The sequence below is a fragment of the Lipophrys pholis genome (genome assembly GCF_963383615.2).
Source record: "Lipophrys pholis genome assembly, chromosome: 19".
Lineage (NCBI taxonomy): Eukaryota > Metazoa > Chordata > Actinopteri > Blenniiformes > Blenniidae > Lipophrys > Lipophrys pholis.
In genome coordinates, this window is record NC_137647.1 from 15,918,023 (window position 1) to 15,941,998 (window position 23,976).

The 23,976-nt window shown below is 42.8% G+C and overlaps 2 protein-coding genes across 2 annotated transcripts; both read left to right on the plus strand.

Annotated features, from left to right (window-relative positions):
• The first annotated feature begins 212 nt into the window (after positions 1–212).
• tyk2 (tyrosine kinase 2) lies at positions 213–10,152 on the plus strand. Its single transcript, XM_080488352.1, has 24 exons — positions 213–421; positions 873–1,066; positions 1,157–1,280; positions 1,373–1,505; positions 1,618–1,778; positions 2,746–3,124; positions 3,226–3,411; positions 3,737–3,894; positions 4,011–4,128; positions 4,230–4,413; positions 4,525–4,643; positions 4,737–4,901; positions 5,023–5,110; positions 5,283–5,410; positions 5,762–5,897; positions 6,313–6,464; positions 6,579–6,729; positions 6,828–6,919; positions 7,009–7,198; positions 7,540–7,658; positions 8,522–8,694; positions 8,780–8,897; positions 9,024–9,134; positions 9,215–10,152. The coding sequence occupies exons 2-24, from the start codon at positions 892–894 to the stop codon at positions 9,359–9,361; spliced, it is 3,507 nt and encodes a 1,168-aa protein (XP_080344478.1). The 5' UTR covers positions 213–421; positions 873–891; the 3' UTR covers positions 9,362–10,152.
• A 1,970-nt stretch (positions 10,153–12,122) lies between these two features.
• raver1 (ribonucleoprotein, PTB-binding 1) lies at positions 12,123–23,693 on the plus strand. Its single transcript, XM_080488655.1, has 14 exons — positions 12,123–12,447; positions 13,428–13,494; positions 14,841–15,310; positions 16,305–16,496; positions 16,590–16,710; positions 17,126–17,226; positions 17,794–17,872; positions 18,103–18,305; positions 18,423–18,498; positions 18,651–18,793; positions 19,314–19,385; positions 19,477–19,611; positions 19,817–19,882; positions 21,714–23,693. Exons 1-14 carry the CDS (start codon positions 12,154–12,156, stop codon positions 21,858–21,860), a joined length of 2,166 nt encoding a protein of 721 aa, XP_080344781.1. The 5' UTR covers positions 12,123–12,153; the 3' UTR covers positions 21,861–23,693.
• Positions 23,694–23,976: the final 283 nt, after the last annotated feature.

Consider the following 23,976-nt stretch of genomic DNA (forward strand, 5'->3'; position numbering starts at 1 on the left):
TTGACTGCAGCAATGCAGATGAAAATTTTGTATTAAATTTACGTTTGAGCATATTTAGAAAAAACGAAACCATCCAAGTAAATGAGAAAAATACTAGAAACAAATACTCGCGTTGTTCTTAAAATATTAATTGTCACGAGATGTGAATTACTGCGTTGCCCGACGGGCGTGCGCGCTCGTTGTCAGCGTGCGCGCTCCAGTCGGCCGGGGGCAGAGGGAGGGAGTTCATTGAGGGAGTGGTCTTGTTGGTTTCGGGAAGCGTCCGTCCGTCCGTCCGTCTCTTCTTCACACACACGTCTCCAAAAATTGAGCGGGTGGGCGGCGTGGGGGAAATACACTCTCCATTAAATAATGTTGCTCGGTTGTCACCGGATTGTACTACGTTAGATTTATTCAGCCTGGGAAAGCTCGTCTTTTGACGGTAAGATGCGCCACTGACGTGCGTGTTCACAAGTTTACGGATGTTGCGCTTGTTTATTTCCCTGTGATCGGATACGTTGTTTGCGTTTTATGCGCTTGTTTCGGGACACTCGTTCTATGTTAGGAACATGTCACGCGGTGTTGAGCTCTGCGGTGAAACACTTGACATGTAAACAATAAGTTCCACAATGTGCCTTCCCCGGAAGGCCTGTGTACTTATTCATCCTATCGTCTCATGTTTTAACTCTCATTTTTTTTTATGATGTTTTTTTCTTTATCACTTCGGAAAAGGTGAACTTGACTACTGTTGTAAACAGTGACACGTAATAAAAAAAAAAATCTTAGATCAGTAAATCTTTAAATGCCGTTTTCAAGTTTACTTAATGTGCATCTTGACGCAGTCTGTAATGCGGACGTGATTCAATCCATGTGAATGTTTGTTCCCTTGCCAGACATCAAGGGATCCTCAACATGTCTAGAAGAGGTCGGTCGAAGCCGGGGACTTCTCCAGAGAGCAGTGAGCCTCCTCAGGGTCAGGGCATCCACGTTCACCTGTTCTGGACTAGAGAAGGAGAGAAATACCTGTCTCACAGTTCTGGAGAGGTCACAGCCGAGGAGCTGTGCATCTCTGCTGCAGAGGCTGTTGGTGAGAGCGAATGCATGAACATCAAAGTTTTTTTTTTTTGTTTGTTTTTTTGTCATGTGGTGTGTTTAACTTCCACTTTTTGTTTCTCAGGGATAACCCCTCTGTGCCACGTGCTGTTTGCGCTGTACAACCCGCTGACGTGCTGCTGGTACAGCCCAAACTACACTTTCAGACCCGAGGAGAACTCCAACCTTGTGCTCCACTTCTGTATGAGGTGAGTCTGTCTTTGTTCAACACTCGGCGTGGAAGACAAGAGGAGACGTAGCAGGAATGCTCATGTGGTTTGTCTGGTTTCTCTTCATCCAGGTTTTACTTTCGGAATTGGCACGGACTGCATAAGACGGAGCCAACTGTTTGTCGCCATGCACACAAGTCTGGGACAAACCAGGGGAGCTCCCCTCTGCTTGAAATCGCCTCTTTGGAGTATTTGTTTTCCCAGGTTTGTGTTGAACATTAAGTTCCTGATTTGTGTGTTTTAACTGAAGATACACATCAACTGACAAACCTTTATGGATCATCCCACTTCTCTGTCCCCTCTGTGTTCAAACCAGGCAAAATATGAATTTGTGAATGAAGTGCAAATGGAAGATATGCAGTCAGAAGAGGAAATAAGTCGGTTTAAAAATGAGTGCTTGGGGATGGCAGTTCTTCAACTCACACACCAGGCGATACAAACTGACTGTACGTTACAAGACGTGGCTGCAAAAGTCAGGTAATTCCTGTGGTGGGCTGTTGAGAGAAACCTTGAGTCTTTTTCTCTAACTTTACGTATCAGGGATGGAACCTCAAGGAGGGCAAAGGCCCTTCTTTTTATTTCAGCTCATAACATATGCATACGGTCATAAATCCCTTTTGAAAGCCATAGCTGATTAGACTTGTGTATGTCCTGCAAAGTATTGCTGTTGTAGGTCGTATCTTGATTCACTGACTTTGAAAAACAGATTGAGAGCAATCATAGGTTTGTAATAATCAGTGTTGGTGTAATTATGAGATGCATTTCAGGAATGTAATAGTTGGTGAAACTGGTCAACAGGTTTCAGTTCATTATTGCGACTTTGTTCTGAGTAGGTGTGTGTACAGAGTGATGTGAGACTCACACTTCCTGTTATTTTCAAAACAGCTGTTCTTGTCTTGTGGAACACGGCATCGCCTCTCTTTGTTCTCGCTGTGAATCTTTTCTTCAACTCTGTCCACTTCCCACTGCTACACATAGTGTTTATAATCTTATGTCTTTTGGTCAGGGTGTAACTGTTTTCTCTGATTTTATTTCCTTACACATATGCAAATATAAAAGAATGAAACAGACATTGGAGTGTTAGTGATTAATCCACTTGTGCTTTATTAGATAACTGCAGTTCTCCCCAAAAATACTTAATGTTTTGTCTTTATGTTGTTTACGTGATCAGTTGAATAACACTCCACAAATGATCGGATTTTAAGTCTCCATGTAAATGGGCTTTGGGGTTTAAGATTTCATGTTTATAAGAACCCTGATGATGTGTCCAAGGTTGTGCATCAAGTCATAATTCTGCAACAGCATATTTATAATTGAATTACCACTATGATCTTGACAAAATGTACATTGTGGTCTTAGGTCTTGAAGCGTTTTCACTTGTCCACTTCTTTTAATCTCATTGACTCACTGTATGTACACTTCTCTCTCTTCTTTTTCTTTTTAGCTTCTTGCGCTGCATTCCTAAGTCTTTTGCAAAGCATATTTCCAAAGACAACTTCCTGACCAAAATCAGGATCCGTCGGGTGTTTGCAGAATTCGTGCGGTGCTTCCAGCAGCACACCGTGGATAAAGGCCGGCTGAGTACCCAGGAGATCATGTACAAGTACATCTCCACTCTGGAACACTTGTCACCATGTTTTGGCACAGAGACTTTCTCTGTGGCTCACCTGGAGCTGAGAGAGGATGGGGATGGAAGCAGCTCCTACTCCAACACCACCCATGCCCAGGGGGTCTCCAAAGACTGTTTTGCCACTCTTGCCACACATGAAGTGATGGTTTCTGGCACCAAGGGGATCCAGTGGAGGAAGGTGACGGCTCAGAAGGTTCGTTAGACTACAGTTTTAAGATTCTCTTGGGCTTATTTTGTATCACATTGTGGTTTTGGCGAAATGTGACATTTTCCTTTCACGCTCTCTTTTCCAAGGCCAAGGCAAACCCTTACCTCAGGAATGACTACCTGAACTACACGAAGAAAACAAAGCAGCAGTCTGGCCCTCCGAATGCAAACTCTCCCAACAAATGGACTCTCTTTTGTGATTTCCCTGAAATAACTCACATAGCCATTACTGAAGCTAATGTGCACATTAGCACTCAGGACAATCAGTGTATGGTGAGAGCACTTGTTTATGACTTAATGTAAAAGCTGCAATACATTAATTTGTTTGGTGAATGTGCTTGCGGTGCATTAGTCCAATTGGAATGGTTCACATTAGTCTTTCTATTGATCAGATTGTTTTAGTCTTTGAAGTGGAATAGACTGTACCGTATGCGTGCATGTCTATTTTGTTACATTCTTCATTCCTGTATGCGTGTGTGATGATAAGAGCTCCGGCTCTTGGATTCACCTTTGGCTTTTTATTATGTTTTGAATGTGTATGTGGCTGTAGGTGGGAGCTCTGATTGTAAGCGAGTGGTGTTTCTGTGCATGTCTGTAGGAGGTTCAAATGAACTCCAGCCAGGAGGCCCGTTCCTTCATCTCCCTCCTAGATGGATACTACCGACTGACTGCCGACGCCCACCACTATCTTAGTCGTGAAGTGGCTCCCCCAAGGGTAGTGCTGAGTGAAGCAAATCTACTGCATGGGCCTTTGCAGTGAGTATTTTTATTTTTTTTTCTTCTATTTTTTTTCACTCACTCTTATACATTCAGACTCCAGCAGGATGTAAAGCAACACAGTATGTTATATCATTACTCTGATGTGTTTCCAGTGACGATTTTGTGCTGCTTAAGCTGAAAAAGGAGGCAGCAGAGGAGGGAGCCTTCCTCGTTCGCTGGAGTGCTCTTGACTATCGCCGTATCATTCTCGCTGTGCTAAACAAAAATGAGGTGAGTCAACACCCACGCTCTTCCCTGAAAAGTATTGCATTGCAGTTATGGAGAAAATGTTCAGTTCCTGCATGTGCGTCTGTCTGCGTGTCCGTGCACAGAGTGGTCCGACGCTGAGCCACAAGCAGTTCCGTATTCTGCACAAGGGTTCAGCGTTCAGTTTGGAGGGCTGGGACCGAGAATTCTCCAGCTTGAAGGAGCTCACAGAAAGCCTCAAGACCTTCATACTCAAGTCTGGTTCAGAGAGCTTCACTGTCAAAAAGTGCTGCTTGCCAAGACAAGGAGGTTTGTGTTTATTTGTGAGACTCTTCAAGTATATTTTAAATTGCTCTGTATTGTGCAACGCTTTATTTGACAGCTTTTTTGGGGGGATGGGTGGGGTGTTGCATCATTTAGAGATATCCAACCTCCTGGTGAAGAGGCAAGGTGTTGAACACTGCCATCACAGGAACTCCCTGTCCCTGAACTTCTCGCAGCTACGCTTCCACCAGATCAAGGACAAAGAGATCATACAGGTGACGACACCCACTCGCGACGTTTGAAGTCGCACAGGCTTTGTATCCTCTCGGTCTGTATCTGACGCTGGGAAGTTTTCTGTTAATGTGCAGGAGATGCATTTGGGTCGTGGCACCAGAACGAACATTTACTCAGGACGCCTGCTCGTACGTGGAGAAGACAATGACGATGAGTTCAACAACAACAACCAGGCGGATCGGAGAGACATCCGAGTGGTTCTCAAGATCCTAGACCAAAGTCATAAAGATATTGCTTTAGTAAGCCATGTGATCTGTGCACAATTTGTAATGATCAAGTTATTTAGCAGAGCTGAAGTTGCTATCAATTCTTACAATTTTCATTGTTTAGCCTTTCTGTATTTCTTCTCTTTTCTTTTAGGCTTTCTTTGAAACCGCAAGTCTCATGAGCCAAGTGTCCCACAGTCACCTGGTGTTTATTCATGGCGTGTCAGTCAAAGGATTGGAAAGTAAGAGCAACTGCACCGCTCAGTCCAACCTATGCACTTCTCCTTTCCTCAATTGCTACTTCCCTCTTCATGTACATTATCAGTGATTATAGTCAAATCTGAGAAACAGGTGAGTCCTGTAGCTCAGGCTTGAACTACATGCTTCCTCTCAGAGCTGTCCCCGCCTTCACAGACATCATGGTAGAAGAATACGTGGAGTTCGGATCTTTAGATGTTTTCCTGCGCAAAGAACGAACAGCTGTGACTCCTCAGTGGAAATTCATTGTGGCAAAGCAACTCGCCAGTGCCCTCAATTATCTTGTGAGTTAAAACTCCACTTTATTTATTGTATATCTATACATATTTATGATTTATAACAATTCACTTCAATAATCACCCAGGGAAGTGTTCATACTGGAGAACTGATGAAAGTCTTACAAGTGTTGTGCAATGTATTTCTAGATACTATCGTCTTCTGACCTATTAGCTGCACTAAGCCAGTGGAACTATTTTGTACCAAAGGAAACGCAGTGCAGTTTTTAATCAAGACACCAAATTTTTAGTCTGATCTCGTGCACAATGGCTGTTGCACTTGTTTGTTTGTTTTTAATCAAATATTTGTTTCTATAACATGCCCAATAGCCACACTAATGCTGTATGTTACTGTTCCAGGAGACCAAACGTCTGGTTCATGGCAACGTCTGTGCAAACAACATTCTGGTGGCGAGACGTGGTCTAGAGCATGATACGACTCCTTTCATCAAGCTGAGTGACCCGGGGATAGCCTTGAATGTTCTTTCACGGGAAGGTCCGTACCAGAAGCTTCTGTGTCATAAATACTGAACCAGCTTCACGTTTCAGAATCTCTCAGCTCAGGCAGCTGCATATGTTCTTAATTTAACATCCTGTTCAGTGTCATTTCGATCAGATTTAGGAAACAGGAAAGTTCGTCCAGACCACTTCCTGTTATCTGTTTCCGGCTGTGTTACTCTGCTTATGAACGGATGCTTAAAGCCCACCAAAGTGAAAGAACTGCCCTCGAAGTGTAATTTTTAAGCACAGTTGTTTTTAGTAGAGTGAGGAAACAAGAAATGAGGAGGGACATTTTTCTAACCTTTTCTCAGTTTGTGCAGATTTGACAGCATAACAAAAAACGACCATCCATGATCTAAAGCCTGTAATTCTAACTTCTGGTGCAATACTATTGCTGTTCTGGCCTGCAGAGCGTCTGGAGCGGATCCCGTGGATTGCCCCCGAGTGTGTTGACAGCGGCGCTCCCATTGGCAATGCTGCTGACCAGTGGAGCTTTGGCGTCACGCTACTCGAAATCTGCAACAACGGCGATCTCCCCATGAGTGGCAGCACATTGTCTGAGGCAGGCCACAGCATTTTGACCTTTACTTTTCTTCCAACGACTGAAAGCTTCACCTGCCAGCATTATCCTCCCGACCTCTGATTGTAATGCTGCAACCTTTTTCACCCCAAACAGAAAGAGCGCTTTTATCAGCAAAAGGGCCGCTTACCTGAACCATCCTCCCAGGAGCTGGCCCAATTCATCAGCATGTGTTTGACCTATGAGCCTGAGAAGAGGCCTTCGTTCCCCACTGTGCTCAGAGAACTCACAGAAATCATGATAAAAAGTCAGTATTCACTTCCTCACTCTATGTTCTCATTTTATCGTTTTTCTTCTTTCCTATTTTTATGGCATTTACTAAACAGATTTTACTTCTGCATGCAGATCCTGATATTTCCCCCAGTGAGACTCTACCAAACACGGATCCGAGCGTGTTCCATAAACGCTACCTGAGAAAGATGCGGGACTTGGGAGAGGTGGGTTTGAATACTACATCCCTGGCAGGTTTTTTTTTCCTTCTCCCCCTCCTCTGTGCTTAATGCAATCGTCGTCGTTCTGCTAACAGGGACACTTCGGGATGGTTACGCTCTACTTGTACGACCCAGCCAACGATGGGACTGGCGAGCGCGTGGCAGTGAAGGCTTTGAAGCAAGAGAACAGCCATGTGCCAGATGGCTGGATAAAAGAGATTGAGATCCTGAAATCACTTTATCACAGCAACATTGTCAAGTACAAGGGTTGTTGTACTGAGATGGGTGAGTCCGCAGCCGCCGTTTGTCCACTTTAAATGTGTTTGCTTAAACACGTTTTACAGACGGCGTCTGCCTGTGCAAAGGTGTGCTTGCTCAGTACCACACTCTTAAACTGGTGCTCAGTTGATTATTCAGGGAATCAATTTTGTGTCCCTGCTGTTCCTCTGTAAACATTGAAAATCTATTCGAAGTGCACCACTGCTTCCACTGTATGTCAATATTTTGAGCTTTCAGCAGCCAGCATGCTGAGCACCTCAGCGCCAACATGGCCAATGGGCTGTACTCGCCTTCAAGAAATAATGAAAATAGAAAGTTGAAAGCATTGACGAATTGTTCGATGACAGGAGGACAAGTGGTGCAGCTAATAATGGAGTACCTTCCTCTGGGGAGCCTGCGAGAATACCTTCCCAGCCGTAAACTTGGCGTGCCTCAGTGCCTCATGTTTGCTCAGCAGATCTGTCAGGTGAGAAAACTATTCTGTGCTCTGATGTGAAGTTTTAAACAAGCCACCAAATCTGCTGAAGTTGTTCTTGTGTTTTTTCATTGATCTTTCATGATAATCCCCAAAAGTCTTTAAATTATCTGCAAATTTAAGTTTTACTTAATGGATATTTTGACAAGATTCTAATTTCTCTCAGACTGGGACTTTTATTCATAATGTTTTTTTGCCACGTCGCCGCACTTCAGTTGCTTTAACTTGACTTGACTTCAACTCTAAATTTATGCTAATCGTGCACATATGCAGGCATGAAAACCCGCCAACACGTCCGATAGTGTTTTCCTTGATTCAAAATAATCTGCATTTCTCTATTAATAGTAGTGCCACATCAAAACTGCGGGAAGCAAAAGGTCAATCTGTCACTTTAAGATCAAATCACGTTTCATGCCACTTGGTTTGACATTGATTCATTCACTTGTATTTGACTGTATTTTTCTCTTTGATGTGAGCAAAGTTGCAAAATTATCTCTCAAGTACACTTCATAAAAACATGGCTTGAAAGGTGTATAGTATCTAGTATGGGTGGGGCTCTGTGAGGCTAAATAGGGTTACATCATCTTGATGTTGATTTCATAAAAGTTTCTGTGCACCAATGCATGCAAGGATGTCCATACACATTTCATGTCAACCCGTGTATTTTTTTTTTCTAACCCCTTCTCAGTCTGAATCACTGCAATGGACTGACACTGTCATGCTTCAAAATACCACAAGCATGATACAAACTGACAAATGTGAAACTTCAAAGGATATATCAATTTTTCAATATATTCAACTGCGTTCAGATTGCAGTGCACATTTTCCTCACACATTTTATCTCTCTTTTGAAGGGGATGGACTACTTGCACTCAAAGCGGTATGTCCACAGAGATCTAGCTGCCCGCAATGTGTTGGTGGAAAATGAAGGCTTGGTTAAGATTGGCGACTTTGGCCTGACAAAATACATCCCCGAGGGAGAGATCTACTACCGTGTCCGTGAGGACGGTGACAGCCCAGTTTACTGGTCAGTTCATGCGGCACCAAACCGTGTTATCCAGTGCCTTGTTGTTCGACTTTGCCCACTAAATTGTAAATTACACGCTTTGCAGGTATGCTATTGAATGCTTGAAGGAGGGGAAATTTTCCTTTTCCTCTGACATTTGGTCCTTTGGAGTGACGCTCTATGAGGTCCTGACTCGCTGTGAGTCTCGCCGAAGCCCTCCGACAGTAAGTCATTGTTGGCCTGTTGTCACTAATTAAACCATGTAAACATTGTGGGTGAGTCGTTGAATAAATGAGCACACCACCTTTTAAATCCATCGTAAAAGTCATCCTTGGTTTTTTTTTTCGTAGAAGTACAATGAATTGAAGGAAGAGGAGGACGGAGATATGACCGTAATGGTCCTCATAAAACTGCTGGAGAAGAATCGGCGATTACCGTGTCCAAACGCGTGTCCTCATGAGGTAACATTAGATTGCCAAAAACAAAAACTGACATTTGCTTGGCATCCCCATAACTCCATACCTACTCTTTTCATCAACAGGTGAAAACACTCATGGACCAGTGCTGGAGTATGGATCCTGCTACACGACCGACGTTTGAATCCCTGACCAAGACGTTTGATGACATACGACGAAAGTACGACTGGCAGTCTAACGCAAACTTTTCACTGGCTCAGATTTGCAGATGAGGACTCGGTGGAAACTGACTTGACTACATGTCTTCTGTCAGCCACTATTACAAGGTAGCCAAAGATAGTGAACATGTTTCACTTGTATAGCTCTTTAGACTGTTAGATACACACTGATGGCGATAGCTGTCATGCAAGGTGCTCAACCTCCGTTGGGAGGCCGTGCTCAAGGACACTTTGATTCATGGAGTGGACAGGAAAGATCGGGGAGTCAAACCACAAACAAATGCATTGGAAAACGACCCACTCGCTGCTCAATACTGAGTCTCTCTGTGTGCAATTCCTCTTTCCCCTATTTAGAGATCTAGAAAGGCTTCCTATGATAAAAGCACACCACACCCCTTTCATATGTGATAACACCAGAAAATGAGGGCATCAGTAGTTGGGATCTCCCTGATAACCTAAACATCCCAGGTGAGGAGGTTACTTGTGCACTCGGCCACTAAATGTCAGCTTTTTTTTTTTGGGTTTGTTTAGCAAGATGTGGATGTTTGAGTATGTCACTGTATGTATCAGGAAATTCTATAACAGTTGTTTCTTAAATTGTGTTTTATTTTTGTACAATTTTAAGTGGGTGTTAACTTTTCTTTGCATTCTGTAAACAAAACTAGATAATATACAACGAACATTTTCAACGGGCCTTTTTACTAAAGATTCAAGCAGACTGATGTGTGTTAAAGAGGGTTTCTAAGAATTTGTAACTGCAACTCACAATTATGTTTACTGCATGAAAAACATTATCTGCTGTGTTTCACATTAAATGACATTTACACCCATGTCTCTCCATCTCCTACACTGCTTGATCCAGTTTTGAACTGCATTGTGTGGGACCCTGGACACAATGCTCATCCATCACTGCAAATACAGGGAGACAGAAAACATACATTCACATATATGAGCAATTTAGGGTCACCACTTTCCCTTGCATACATCAGTCAGTGGGAGAAAACCAGAGTACCCATGGATGGGCTTGAACCCATGACTGTCTTGCTATGCAACAAAACCGCCATCCTCTGCAACACTGTGGCCTCATGGTTAACATTTAAGCAGCTCGCCAGATGTCACAGTTCTGCTCGTGAAAATCACATCAAGCCTTTCCTACCTGCCGTCTGCGTACCTCGTCTTCATACAGAGCATTGCTGCTCTCACGTAGACCTGATTTATTTTAACATCACACCCATATAGAACGCTGAGTTGGACCCCCGTGACCACAGACCAGTGAAGAACCGCCTGACCAATGATGCTTGTGTGTATATATATACACAACTGGAGTTGATGCTCCGTGTACTTTGAGATTGATCAAGTCAGGCAAGAATCAACATGTGTATAGCCAAAAATCAAGGAGGATGCACATTCAATAAGAGCATCTGTTTAGACAGGTGCTCCCCTATCACACTGAAAACAGTGCAGAGCCACTGCAAGAGCTTAGCATGTGTGACAACATTGGCAAATACAGTGTGAGTAATACACCAGTGAACATGGCCAGTATTAGCAAACAGGCTTAGGTGTTGCCTCTCCAACCTAAATCAATATTGAGCATAGGAGTGTATCAATTACCATTGGGAGCTTAATTATTTTTGTCAGCTATTTATGTATGTATATGTCATATAAACAAAGATTTCAAACATTGCTGATAATCATAGTCTGGAGATTTAAAAAAGGAAAAACATCCAATCTCATGAAGCATAATGAAAGATTTCTTTTTAATCTTATTTCATGACATATGCTCAAAACCATAAAGAACCTATTCTTATGTATAAATCCACACTGTTTGGCTTGTGTGTGTGTGTGTGGGGGGGGGGGGGGGGGGTTAACTTGTCATTTTAATTGAAATGCACCTGCATATGGATAAAGTTATACATGTAGTCACAAAAAGGAAAACCATGCTTGATGTATTGTGTCTTACAATGTGCTGATCTGATGATATTGGCAGTGTTTTCTCCAATGACTTTTCTGATATCTTGGTGGCAAAACCTTAATTCTTCACATTATGCTGTAGCAGCCATCTGATTTGTCAAGATATAACTCTGTTCAAATTAAAAAGGGCATAGAGAGATGGAAAAAATATAAACAAACATGAAATCAAAGGTCACTCACTTCTGCAGGCAGGTTAAGGCCTAGTGACACTTTTAATCAAAGTTATAATACCTAGATAGATGGATGTTTATCTCATCCATCGACTTGCTTTTTAAAAAAAAAAGAATTGTAGGGGACTGCAGACATCCTGGACAGATAATCTGTGCATCACAGGGTCAACACAGTCATTCAAACACATTCTCACATTCAGGTAATATAAATACCAATTTCATTTAGCCAGTATGCTTTCAAAGAGAACACAAAACAGGCACAAAACAAAAAAATAGGATTAAGCAGAAATATACATTAAATAACTGTAAACCCGAAAATATACCTGTAACAGATGAAATTGAACCACACAGAAACAGACTAACAAATCACAAACAACGTGCAGGTCCTGTTAAGATGTTTTTTTAATACGAAAGCCCACCACAACATAGAGATAAAGACAATGTGACAAAAAAAAAGGCTCAGAAATCACAACAGATACACAACCAGGATGCTTTGAAGTCTGAATCATTTTTCTTGCAGGGTTTCAAATAGTATAAAATGGTACACGTCCCGGCTCCGCCCCCAGCCCCGGTTACGTCGTAGTCATGGAGATTGCGTCCTCCTCTCGTCCAATGAGAAGCGTCCTCGAGGCCATGTGTGTATTGTTTAAACTGCTCAAATCAGCCCTACTCTCCAGACCGACGAAACTTCCACCGAACCAAGCGATGGCGGCCACCGTGTCTGTTAGCACTGCTGCCAGGGATGAAAGCACAGACACAGGGCCCGGCCTCGCCGGGGATCAAGGAAAGGTGGCGCCCGGAGATCGCCCGGTTCCCGAAGTTACACCAGACGAAGAAGAGGACGCTGCTCCGGGACGCGAGAGTAAACGAAGGGTCGATGAGGACTTGACATCGCTGAACCCCGAAGAGATCAAGAGCCGTCTGGAGAGAACTCGTCGGGAGTTTTACAACCGTAGAAAAATCATTATAAAAAATCTTCCATCCGATGTGACCAACCAGGTTTGTGTAAAACTTGCTCAAAGTTTATACTATTGGCTGATTGATTGGTTGATTGAACTTGTGGGCTAACGGCAGCCTCGCTCCAATATGCCTGCCATGCTACCAATGTTAGCCTGTTAGCCATTTAAATGCCATGGTGGTGATTTCTAACTTTATTGTGATGCGTCGTTTTATATTTCAGTAAAAGGCGACGTTCTAGTTAATGGTGGAAACTGATGTTAACTCGATGAGTGTTTCATTACTGTAGGCTAAGTTAGTTAACTAATATGTGCTCAGTACCAGGTGGTCAGTTAACTGTCAATAATGGTCATCTGTGGCCTGTATGACCTGCAGTTCGGCCTACTCTGGAAACTCTAAAATACTTGTTTCAGTATTGTATCCGTTTGAAACCTGCCCGTAATTGTTATATTAGGGATAATAGTGTATTTCCATCAGGGTATTGATTTATTTTTAGTTGTTAAAGCCTGTGATTTGCTCACGATGCTACATTATTTTATTTTGGAACGTGCCTGACTCGTGGAGAGCGGTGGGCCTGCGGGCGGTACCATTGTTCAGAGCGCGGGGGGGTGGGGGGTGATGGCAGTTCGAGATGCGAGTTGCAGGCTAACAAAAGGTGGAAGGCGTGGAGACAAAACGTTTCAGAAAGTGCTAGACAGCCTCGCCATTTGCCCGTGAATGGGGCAAAGCAGCACAGAACAATTTCTCCTCCCAACAATGAGCGAGTTATTCACCTCTCATTCCAACAGGTGCACCTGCTGCTCGTTTCCTGTTGATCATGGATGTTGTAATGAGCAGAAGTCACGTTAATAGGCAATATCTGCATTTAGTTCAGCAAAACCACTTTGGCTTACATAAAATCTTTTTATCCCACGATTCCCCACTACTTTTCAGTTTCTTGTGTTTCATTATTGGTTTGTCACACTTGTACCACTGGTTTTGACAAATGTCAGTAATACTAATCGTTTGTTTCCTATTTACAGGAGGTCCATGAGTTGTTGGGCAGCTTTGACTTGAAGTACTGCTTCGTTGACAAATACAAGGGCACAGGTTGGTCTGAAAATGCTTGATCATTAGACCAGCCATTGAATTGTTTTGAAGTTTCATTCCTATAGGATGATTTCCCATTCGCATAACGCAAATACAGAGGGGTTAAAAGTATATGTGAATTAAATCAGTATTGCTACTTTAATCCTTTTTCACTCCAGAAGTGTTCAGAGTTATAATCTAGCAGATTCCGTTTTTCAACATCCCCCCAACACACACACACAGAAAAAAAGGCTATTGATCTGTTATGTTTGGATTCACTCGGGATACTCGTGACTTGTGTTGTTGGTTCTGATGTTTAGGAAATGTGACAAGTAAACCTTTCATTGAAAATATGAACAGTAGCATATTATATTGTTGTATTGTTTTAGCTTCCTCTGCATCAAACAAACTGCGAGTAATAAAAACAATTCAAGTAAGTACACGTTTAGAACAAGTCACTACTTTCTACAAACTGCCTGTTAAGACCAAAACAGAAAGCACAGTTGGCATCAAAACTTAATTTTCACCTTCAGTGAAAGCTTCCAGATGGTCAGCATTTTAAAGGCATTTCAGCACAATACTGATCTGTTATGCTGTGAAATGGAGCCTTAGTGTGAGGTCGTTTCAACCTCACTGTCTCTTCAGTCTGGAGAAATGGATGTTTTACTTCTGGCTTAAATGCACAGAAGAGAGAACTGCTACTGCACTGGCACTTACCAACAGAAACAAAGATGAGCTCACAGTACACTTTTAAAATGAATTGACACATGGAGCAATATTTCACTGAAAACTGGCCAGAAAATCACACAAGCCAGATGGCAAATTCAGGGATTCCCAGGTAGTGTTTATTGAGAAAAAGGACAATCTTTCGATTGTTTTTAGCAACCATCAAGTCCTTTAGAAGCTTTTTCTTTTTTTGTGCCCTTGCCATGTTTCATTGTAATAACGTTCAGTTTCAGTTCTTCTGTTCCTCTTTCCAAACATGAGATGTGGGCTTAGAGGCACACACTGTAGCAGTAGGTCTCTTGTAAATGTGTAAAAGTCTGTCAACTGTCGTAATGTCATTGCCAATGACTTCTCAACTCACAAGTCTAGATTTTTTTTTTTTTTGTCAACAGAGATGCTCAGTGAGGGTGAGAGGGTATTTGATTCCTGAGAGTCACTACTGCTTTCATCGTAATTTCAGGGCCTCTGTCATAAAAAAGGTGTGCTGACATTGTGCTACCAACATTAACTTTTACCACACCAGCTGAAGAGAAAATGTCGTCATGCGCTTTTTGAGACGTGCTGTTCCTTATCACTAACAAAGCAAATGTCACTTGCGTAACACTGATTGGTTTGCCTCTCTCCTTGTATCTTCTTCTCAGCATTTGTGACACTGCTTAATGGCGAACAGGCGCAATGTGCTATCAAAGAGTACCACCAGCACTTGCTCCGTGACAGGGAGATCTCTGTGCAGCTGCAGCCAACGGACTCTCTGCTCTGCATCGCCAACTTGCCCCGTGCTTTCACCCAGCAGCAGTTTGAGGAGCTGGTGCGACCCTTTGGCAACCTGGAGCGTTGCTTCCTGGTTTACAGCGCCTCCACTGGGCACTCCAAGGGCTACGGCTTCGTGGAATACATGAAGAAGGACTCGGCTGCCAGGGCCAAGTCGGAGCTCCTGGCCAAGCAGCTGGGCTCCCGCATGCTGTACGTTCACTGGACTGAAGTGGGCTCCCTCACGTACCCGCTGCTACACTCCAAGTGCCTGTGTGTGGACCGCCTGCCTCCGAGCCTGCTCACGGCCCAAGACCTCCGAAACGCTCTGGCTGACACTCATCCGCCTGTCTTCTGCCAGGTCGGTTTCGGCCCGCAGCACTCTACGAAGAGCACACCATCCTGACTGTTATTCTCACACATCTATGTTACTTGCTGACGGACACCTTTGGTATTTTCTGGCATCATTCCTGTACATCTGGGAATTCTGGGAGAGATTTATCAACCTAGTAAAGATTAGATGCTTCTTTATGTATCAAAATGATACAACTGAGCCTGAAAGTGTAGGTTATTAGTGCTGCATAGAATGTACAACTTGGTATCATGTTAGCTTTCAGCCCCTTTCACCTTTGCCCTGGTTTTCATGTGGTCACTCAAAGTTTCTATTGCAATAGCAAATCTTGGTTTCAGTGGTGATGACCACCTGACTCCCACAGGTGGTGTCATTGAGCAGGCGTTTCTGGAATGAGACACACAGGAAGTTTTCTGCCTTTTGGTCGTTGTCGTGTTCCCCCCCAGGGGGTGACACTGTGTTAAAGACCAGCATCATGTAGGACCATATAAAGATAATACTGAGAGAACTGGTTTATTTGTGATGTTATAAAATCTGGTGGTGTCAATTCACAAGGTGAGACTAATGGTTGAAGGTTAACTTAAAACAAATTTAAATAAATTAAAGGGGGAAAAAAAAAATATATATATATATGTGTGGTCAGATAAAAGTGCTTATCTGTTATCTGAATATTTTACATTGTTTATTACAAAATTTGGATTTGTTTGGCAATAGATGAATAAGTGAACAATTTGAAGCTTGTCAAAAGCTATGAAAAGTGAAATGATATTTTGATCATTACTCCTAATTGTTGAATGTCATGAAGTTTAATGAGAGGCTCTAATGTGGCAACTTGTTGCTGCACTAAATTCAGACATGTAGGCAGTCAGTAGTGGTTTAAACAAACATTAATTTGAAACACCGATTGTGACACATTCGCCAGCATTTATTTACTTGTATGTATTTTTGCTTATTAACGGCATTTAGACTGGTTGTAATTCTAGTAACCCCCTCCCCTCTATAGTTGGCACAGGGACAAGATGGAAGTTTTCGGCGCTTTGCAGTGTTGGAGTTTGCCACCGCAGAGATGGCTGAGGAGGCTCAGCGACTTGCAGATGGCAGACTGCTGGGCGGGACACACATCAGGGTGTCCTTCTGTGCCCCCGGTCCTCCTGGAAGAAGCATGCTGGCTGCTCTGATTGCGGCACAAACCATGGTATTAAAGTCAAATTGATATCCTCTAGAATATTGACTTGATTAGCAGTTGCACATGTACTGAATCCACGTCTCTCTGGTGTTTGTCTCTAAGGCTGTGAACAGGGGTAAAGGCCTCCTCCCTGATCCCACAGCCATGCAGATACTCACAGGCCTCAACAACCCCGCCACCCTCAAGATGCTGCTCAACCCACTGTCACAGGGCCACAAACAAGGTGAAAGATCTTCAGCCACCATTAATGAGGAATTATTTATCTATTCATCTGTCTTTCAGAACTGTTGAGGGTTTTGGGAGTTTTTTTTTTTTTTTAAAGATCTTTCCCTGCTGTCTTCTTTAGTTCACTTTTTCATGAAACCTTATCGCTTCAATGCTGTGGCTTGCAGCGTACATGCAGACATGCAAGTGTTTGATTTGACACGAGCCTTATTCTTATCTGTAGTGTTTGCTGTATTTAGATAAAGAAATCTGACTTAAGTTAATGCAGGCTGAGTAATCTGTCGGCAGAAGCTTGAACCTTGTCTCGTAGGATGGAGAAATTAATGTGACATGTTTGTAAGGACGGAGCTACACGTTTACCGATGGTTTAATTCTGAAATTTGTTGTGATCCCGTGACTCCTTTCATGCGAAGGCCTGCTTGGGGCGGCCCCCGCAATGCCGCTGTTGGCCAACCCCGCTCTCTCGGCTGCGCTGCTCCAGCTGCTCCTTCAGAACCAGGCCAAGGCTCAGCAGGTAGGGTTCCTTTTTGAACTCTCCTCCCGCTCACAGACCGGGCCTTTCCTTTAATCTTCCTCTGCTACTCATTCAGACTTCTTCTCCACTCTGTTCTGTTCGTCTTTACCATTAGCAAGCCTTTCTGGGAAATCATCTTCTCTGGGCTCAGGTGCTGCACAATAAAGAAAACCCTCTAGTGCCTTGTGTGAGTGATAATGGTGTTTGCTTGACTGTGTGAGCTGCAGGTAATATTAGATGGATTCTGGTCTCTTTTTTTTTGAATCTGCTGATAAAAACTTTCTGCCTGAATGGGTAAGCTCCTGCTAGGAAAGTGCTTTGTGTGTGTGTGTGTTTATATGTGTGGGGTGTTCTTTAGTGCTGCTGAGTGATGTAGTAGGCGAAACACTGTACACCAAAACCTGTCAAGACCATTTTTTTTTCCTTGAAATATGCGGTGAGTAAACCTCTGTGCTGATTAGGTACTCTTGTGAAGTGGATCAGTTTTTGTTTTTTTCCCCTCTGCTCGCATGCCGGAGCTGTGTGACCATCTTGTGACTGACCTTTGCTCTCTCCTTTGGTCCGCAGGCGGGACTCATTGGGGAGAATCCTCTGGCTGCTCTGCCTGTCCAGCAGGGAGTCCATCTGCTCGGAGACCTGCCCCAAGGTCTGGCATCACTTGCCTCCAGCTGTAGCGCCTCGTGCCACACTTTGCATGTTTATTTGCTTCTCCCTACCTGATGGACATCTGTATTTATGTTTTCATGTGGAGATGTTTCGCTTATTAAATTGGTTATTGCACAGTTGCAAGATAAAATATTCAAATGAATGTTACTGTATATGTTTAATTAGTTTGCCTTCGCTTTTGATTTACTCTCCTTCCTCTGACTGGACTAGGTGCAGTAGTACCAGGGCTGGGTCTCCAAACAGATCCTCTGCCCCAGTTGAAAGCAATGCCGCTCGGCAGAACCTTGGCAAGGGAACAGGAATCCCCCACATCAATGTGCAGCTTCTCGCAGACTCCCTCCCCCACCCTGCCAGGTATTTCCATGCCCATGATGGGTGGCCTGCTGGGGGCAGATGGCATCACAGCACAGGGGGTGAGATAACAACTAATTTCTGTAATGTCTCTTCATCTCAAGTTACTAGTTTCCAGCTGGTTGAAATAAAATAACAAACCACTTGTTTTTTTTGTTTTTTTAAATGAAACAAAACAGGTATCCATTCTCGGTGATCCTCAAAAAGACGTGAGCCTTCCCCAGAGTGGCTTCCTCAACAATGTTTTCCCCTCAGGTACAGGGTTGGGTTTTTTTAATTTGTTTTTTTTTTTTATTAAAACCCTCCCCACTTTGGTTTAGATTTCATGACTTTGCAGTCTGTTCTGTGCTGCACCTGCTTGAGTGTTTTGGTAAATCTAGCCTCTATATTCCTCTACACTACTCCAGGTGGAAGCTGCAGACCTCATCCCTACAGGAAGAGACCTACACTGAGTAATGTGTCCAACCAGCACACGCACCATAGCATACAGCCGAGCTACAACCTGCGTTACCAGGACTCCTACAGCCCTGAACATTCTTCTCTACACCAGGTAACAGAACATAAAAGCTTCGACCTTAGTATTGTTTGATTACTTGGTCAATGAATCTGTGTGGATTGTTCCTTACAGATCAGCATGTATGTGTTATAGTCTCAAATACAATTGTATTTTTATCTTCGAAAGTCATAATTTTATTATATAGGTTATACTTTTCCTTTTTAGACACGTTCGGCTTTACCCGAAAGCCACCTGGATTTGTTGGCATGACTAATTAAGCATCACTTGAAGACATTATGTAAGAGACATACGCACATGGGAAACAGTCCAAAGTGCTTTTTATATAGACTGATCACATCCCAAACAGCGACGCACCAATCTAATCAGAAAGCCCTGCATGATGCACTTTTAAATGGATTGACCTTTAATCCCTATAGCTACAGCTAATGATTGAAGTCATATTTGCAGGATAGTTGGGATTTTTGCCTCGAGTGAAACTGGGTGATGTGATCCTGTAAATGCCCAGTATATCATTCATTCCTTTGAGTGGTCCTCTGATTGTGTTTCTCCTCAGGACCCCCTGGCCCACTTGTTTGAGCAGCAGGAGAACCTCGATGCAGGACTGTTGGCAGGATTTGGTCACCAGGTAGTCTTTACTCCATTGTTGCAAGCTGAACACATTTGGATAAATCAAATGGCTCTGAAGTAACACAGCTGTGAACTTTTGTTTTTTGTAGCTGTCTCATCACCCTGAATACAGCGAGCGGTTTCCTTTGTACAGTTTCCCTCCCAGCCCACCTCTGTCCTCGTACTTCAGCTCAGGGCCCGATGCCTCTAGTAACGGGAGCCCACCTTCTACCCAGCTGAACAGGGTAAGCCTGAAACCTGGGGTTGATTTGGTCTGCAGATGTTTTAAGCTATTGATTATTTGTTGGTGCAGGAACATCAAGGTAGCAATACATAAAATGTTGAGGGTTGCAATCCAAGAACAAGGCCAGTGCTCAATAATTCATGGGATGCTGTGAGTGCTTCGGAAGAAGAAGTTGAGGTCACTGAAAGATGGTTGTTTGTCCTCAGGCTGTGGGAATGCCTCCTGTGAGCCACACCACTAACTACCCCCCGGGTCTTGGCAACGTTCTGAAGGCAAGTCAGACTTCTGTGGTTTTTTTTTTTTTTTTTTTAAATGTTAAACACGATGACATGTCATTTAAGTATGTTGCTGACTGTGGGTGTTCATGTTTTCCCTCCCTATTGCATTGTTTTTTTTTTCTTTTCTGAGACTTTACATAGTGGATAAATAACAGGACCATGGCTGTAGGGACTTTTGGGCCTCGGCATGCTAAAACAGCTTGACTTCAATACATAAACTTTATTCTGAAGTTAGTTCTGAAAGGTTTCTAAAGGCATGGAGGACTGTCTTTTTTTTTTTTTTTTTTTTTTTTTTTTTTTTTTAAGAGGCCCTACTTTGTAAAAAGAGGACATTTATTTGCTTATTTCTTTATTATGGGCATGAGAGACTCAACATGTAGCTCCACCACTATAGACTCAAGACAATCAAGTGGCGTAAGATGCACCGTTTCCACTGATCCATTCAGTAGCTCATCAGGCGGCACTGCAAAGTTCATGTTCTGTGTCCCGATTAAGTAAGCTACAATCAACTGGCTCACTTCCCTCCTGTTCCTCTTGGAGGCTGAAGGATACTTTTTTTTTTTGTTAAGCTGCTTTTAATATTTTCAATTGAACCACTGGAGCTTCTTGTTTTTTATTTTTTCCCTTCCTCCCTTCAGTGGAAAAGCTAAATAACGTAATCATGTTCCCGCTCTAACTTTAGCCTGAAGGAAGGTATTCTTCTGCCTCAGCTCAGGATGGGCAGCAGTTGGAAAGTAAATGAAAAGCACAGTATATTAAGTCTTTTTAGTCAACTTTTCTTTCCAAAGATTGTTTATCAATCAACAAATTCATCACATTCACAATATGCTTCACGTTATTTTGCACAATCTCAAGAGTCAAATGTTTTTTTTTCGGTATTTATGCATGACTTGTACATTACTATTGGCCAAACTGTTCAGACCACTTGTCTTCCTACTTGTATAGCTGTAAAGTTGACAAAACATATGGCAAGCAATTTAATAATTGAACAAAGATATGAAATATTAATTACATCCAATGTTTACTTTGGTTGCCTTCTCTTTTATATTTGATCCAGATGAGTGAACTGCACAGAGTTTCTGCTCTCCCCTGCTTTTGCGCTCATTACACCAGATGTGAAAACACCTGCTGATCAGCAGTTGGGATGTTTTATCTGCAGCATAACTTTCATAGTGATTCAATGATGCATGTGGGAATCTTGTGCTTGTATTTTCACAAGCTAAGCACTCGAGTGTATTAAAAAGTCTTTCCACATATTGTCTCCAAGTGGACAGTGTTGATATTGCAACCGGTTTGGTGGGCGAGATAAAATGGTGGTTTTCATACCATTAGAAGCGTCGGAATCAAACCTGCCTTTATTCTTTACAGATTAAAGGTCGTGTCTCAATAAGGAATTGATGAAACGCAGCCTCCAAAAAGGAGTAATTAATTACTTTCTCTGTCACGCAGATTGTTTTTGCAGCTTGTTTAAAAGTTGGCTGCATTTTCTTTATTGTGAGAAACTTTCAAGTTACAATATTTAGCTTTCCATACTTAAAATCAGATTGAAATGTTACCAGGTGAACAGACTCCGTCTGATTCTCTCATATCCAGGAACATCAACAGATGCCTTTCAAGTTCTGTTGCACACGGTTTCATGTTTGGATTTGTTTTGAAAAGCAGATTGATGGATACAAACAAACGGTGATCGCTCAAGAAAGTTTAAAAACGTCCCAGTTACAGATCTAGTTTTCAATGATCAAGTTCGCCCAGAACACAGTTGTCGCTTTTATGCTGAGTTGCACAGATTTATTTATTTATTTTTCCCTCTCTCTTTACAAATCAGACACCCATTGGCAGTCAGAAGCGGGTGTTCTCCCGCCTGATCCCGTCTCCCGAGCCGAGCCCTGAGGGTGGCTACGTCGGCCAGCACTCCCAAGGCCTCGGCGGCCATTACGCAGACTCCTACCTTAAGCGTAAGCGTATATTCTGAGTGCAGGCGAGTGCGTCTTGCTGTATGAGTAGCCATTCTACAGCCAGGACACAGTGGCATTTCCTACCATTGTCCTCCCATGAACTTTACAGCTTGGTGGTCCTCGGACTTGTCCCCCGCCGTGTGCTCCTGTGAGTGACCCCTGGAGGGCGCTGAGGAGCGCAGTCTGTTGCTGCCTGGACAGTTGTGACACTCGAAGGGAAATCTTGGTGGTTGTTTTATTTTTTTTCCTTTTGTGTGTGTGTGTATATATACATATCTGAATTTAACATGTTGTGTAATTTAAGTTTTTATTTTCCTTTTTAGAAAAAAAAAAAAATTGACTTCATTTCCTGTTAAAACATGTACATTTTGGAAAAAATGGTTATTTAGAAAACGAGGTCTTTTCATTTAAAGATAGTTTTTAACTTTCTGTGTCGGGCATGTTGTTTGAGCACATCTCCAGATAGTTTGGCCAGCTATCGGCTGCTCATTACAGGCGTCGACATCTCACTAATGTGATGCTGTCGTATCTTCAGGCAAAGGGATTCGCATAGTATTAAAAACGAGCTTTATTTAAAAAGGCCCTACTTTCTTTTTTTTTTTTTTAATTGCCTTCATGTAAAAAGTTCAGTTGACTGTTTAAAGAGATGGTGTTTTTGTTTTACCAATTCAATATCACGGGATTGTATATTTTGCTGTTAAATTTTTCTTAATCCAGACATTTCCTAGTTGGTTGACGTGCAGCTTTCCATCCACCAGTGACGGTTGTATGTAGTTAAAGGTGAAGCTTTTTATCTTTTGGGGCTTTTTCCATTGGAGCCCTACCTTTTTCCACGTTGTTGATCTTGATCCTCACCCTCCAGCCTCTTTTATTGGAGTCTGTTCTCTACACTGGTTGCACTCGGAGGGCACAGGCCACTAAACAAGCTTTTTTTTTTTTTTTTTTCCCCCCCCCCCCCCCCCCCCTCACCTGTATAAGAGTCTTCAGGTGTCCTCTCACTCATAAATCAAGCGGTCTACCATTTTCAGTGTTTTGTGTCTTCTGTTAAAATTTGAATGTGGGGAAAAGTCCAAACTGCACCTCGGGGGTTTGGTTGGGTAGGTGGGGCCAAAGACATGTGCCATCTCTCAAGCTGCCTGCAAATGGTGACTACGGGAACATTTGCGTTGTGTTCTCAGTGGGAGGCTCGAGCCCTGAGCTGAACTCGCCACGTTTACAAGGCAGCTGGTTCCATGCAGCCTGTACCGTGTGTTTTCCCAGTGATAATGGCGCTTCAGTGTGTCTGGCTACAGAACAGATGAATGGAAACCAGTGGCAGGTGATTGGTCAGTGACATGACTGTCTTTTTTTTGTTTTATCTTTTCTTTTTCTTTTTTTTTATTTGACAGTTTGATTGTGAAAACCAATTACCTCTGGCATTTTGCTCAGACATGCAGCTACACTTGAGCCTTAAACGGTGTTTTATGTAATCTCAGCCTGCTCTGTGTTGGCTTCCATCTACATTTACCATTTCTGTGTTTGCCGTGTAAATAGTTTGATCATTTCTTAGTCTTTAAGCTGTTGTGTTCCTTAATCATACCAGCCTTTGTTCTGCTGTTCTGAATGATATTTGCTGATCCTTGTCCCCCCCCCCCCCTCCCTTCCCTCCCCTAATTGTTTTCCTGTATGATAGTGGATGTGGCAGAGTGATTCCACAGCAGACTGCCCATGTTGTGTATGGACAAAGAGATGTAGCTGTATTGTGAGATCATCACTCGATTTGACTGGATTTGAACTGCTATCCTCTCATCTGTACCACCATGGCTGTCTCTGTATGCGTGATGTGTGCAAGTAAATGTTATTTAAACTCCAAAGATTTGTGAATTCATTTGTAGTACACTTTTATTTAAACATATATTCATACCTGCTGTGAGTTTGAATTGAGAAACCTAAAATCCAGTTGAGAGGCAACAGATTAATGTAAGCTTTGTGGCTTCTAAAGCCAAAATCTTTGTTTGCGGTGTGTAGTGGTTATTTTTTAGAAATGTATGAATCTTTGGGTGAAATTCTACCAACATATAGAAGTTAATGTAGTGGTTTTCTCTTCTATTCCAGTTTGACCTTAGCTGGAACTGCTTGGTGTTGACTATAGCT

What these genes read in the sequence shown, in the direction of transcription:
- tyk2 (XM_080488352.1), top strand. Translation starts at nt 892, where the DNA reads ATGTCTAGAAGAGGTCGGTCGAAGCCGGGGACTTCTCCAGAGAGCAGT. An exon ending in GGAAGGTGACGGCTCAGAAG is followed by an intron (nt 3,125 to 3,225) that starts GTTCGTTAGACT and finishes CTCTTTTCCAAG; the next exon opens with GCCAAGGCAAACCCTTACCT. An exon ending in GAATGTTCTTTCACGGGAAG is followed by an intron (nt 5,898 to 6,312) that starts GTCCGTACCAGA and finishes TCTGGCCTGCAG; the next exon opens with AGCGTCTGGAGCGGATCCCG.
- raver1 (XM_080488655.1), top strand. Translation starts at nt 12,154, where the DNA reads ATGGCGGCCACCGTGTCTGTTAGCACTGCTGCCAGGGATGAAAGCACA. An exon ending in ACCAGGCCAAGGCTCAGCAG is followed by an intron (nt 17,227 to 17,793) that starts GTAGGGTTCCTT and finishes TTTGGTCCGCAG; the next exon opens with GCGGGACTCATTGGGGAGAA. An exon ending in GCTCGGAGACCTGCCCCAAG is followed by an intron (nt 17,873 to 18,102) that starts GTCTGGCATCAC and finishes TGACTGGACTAG; the next exon opens with GTGCAGTAGTACCAGGGCTG.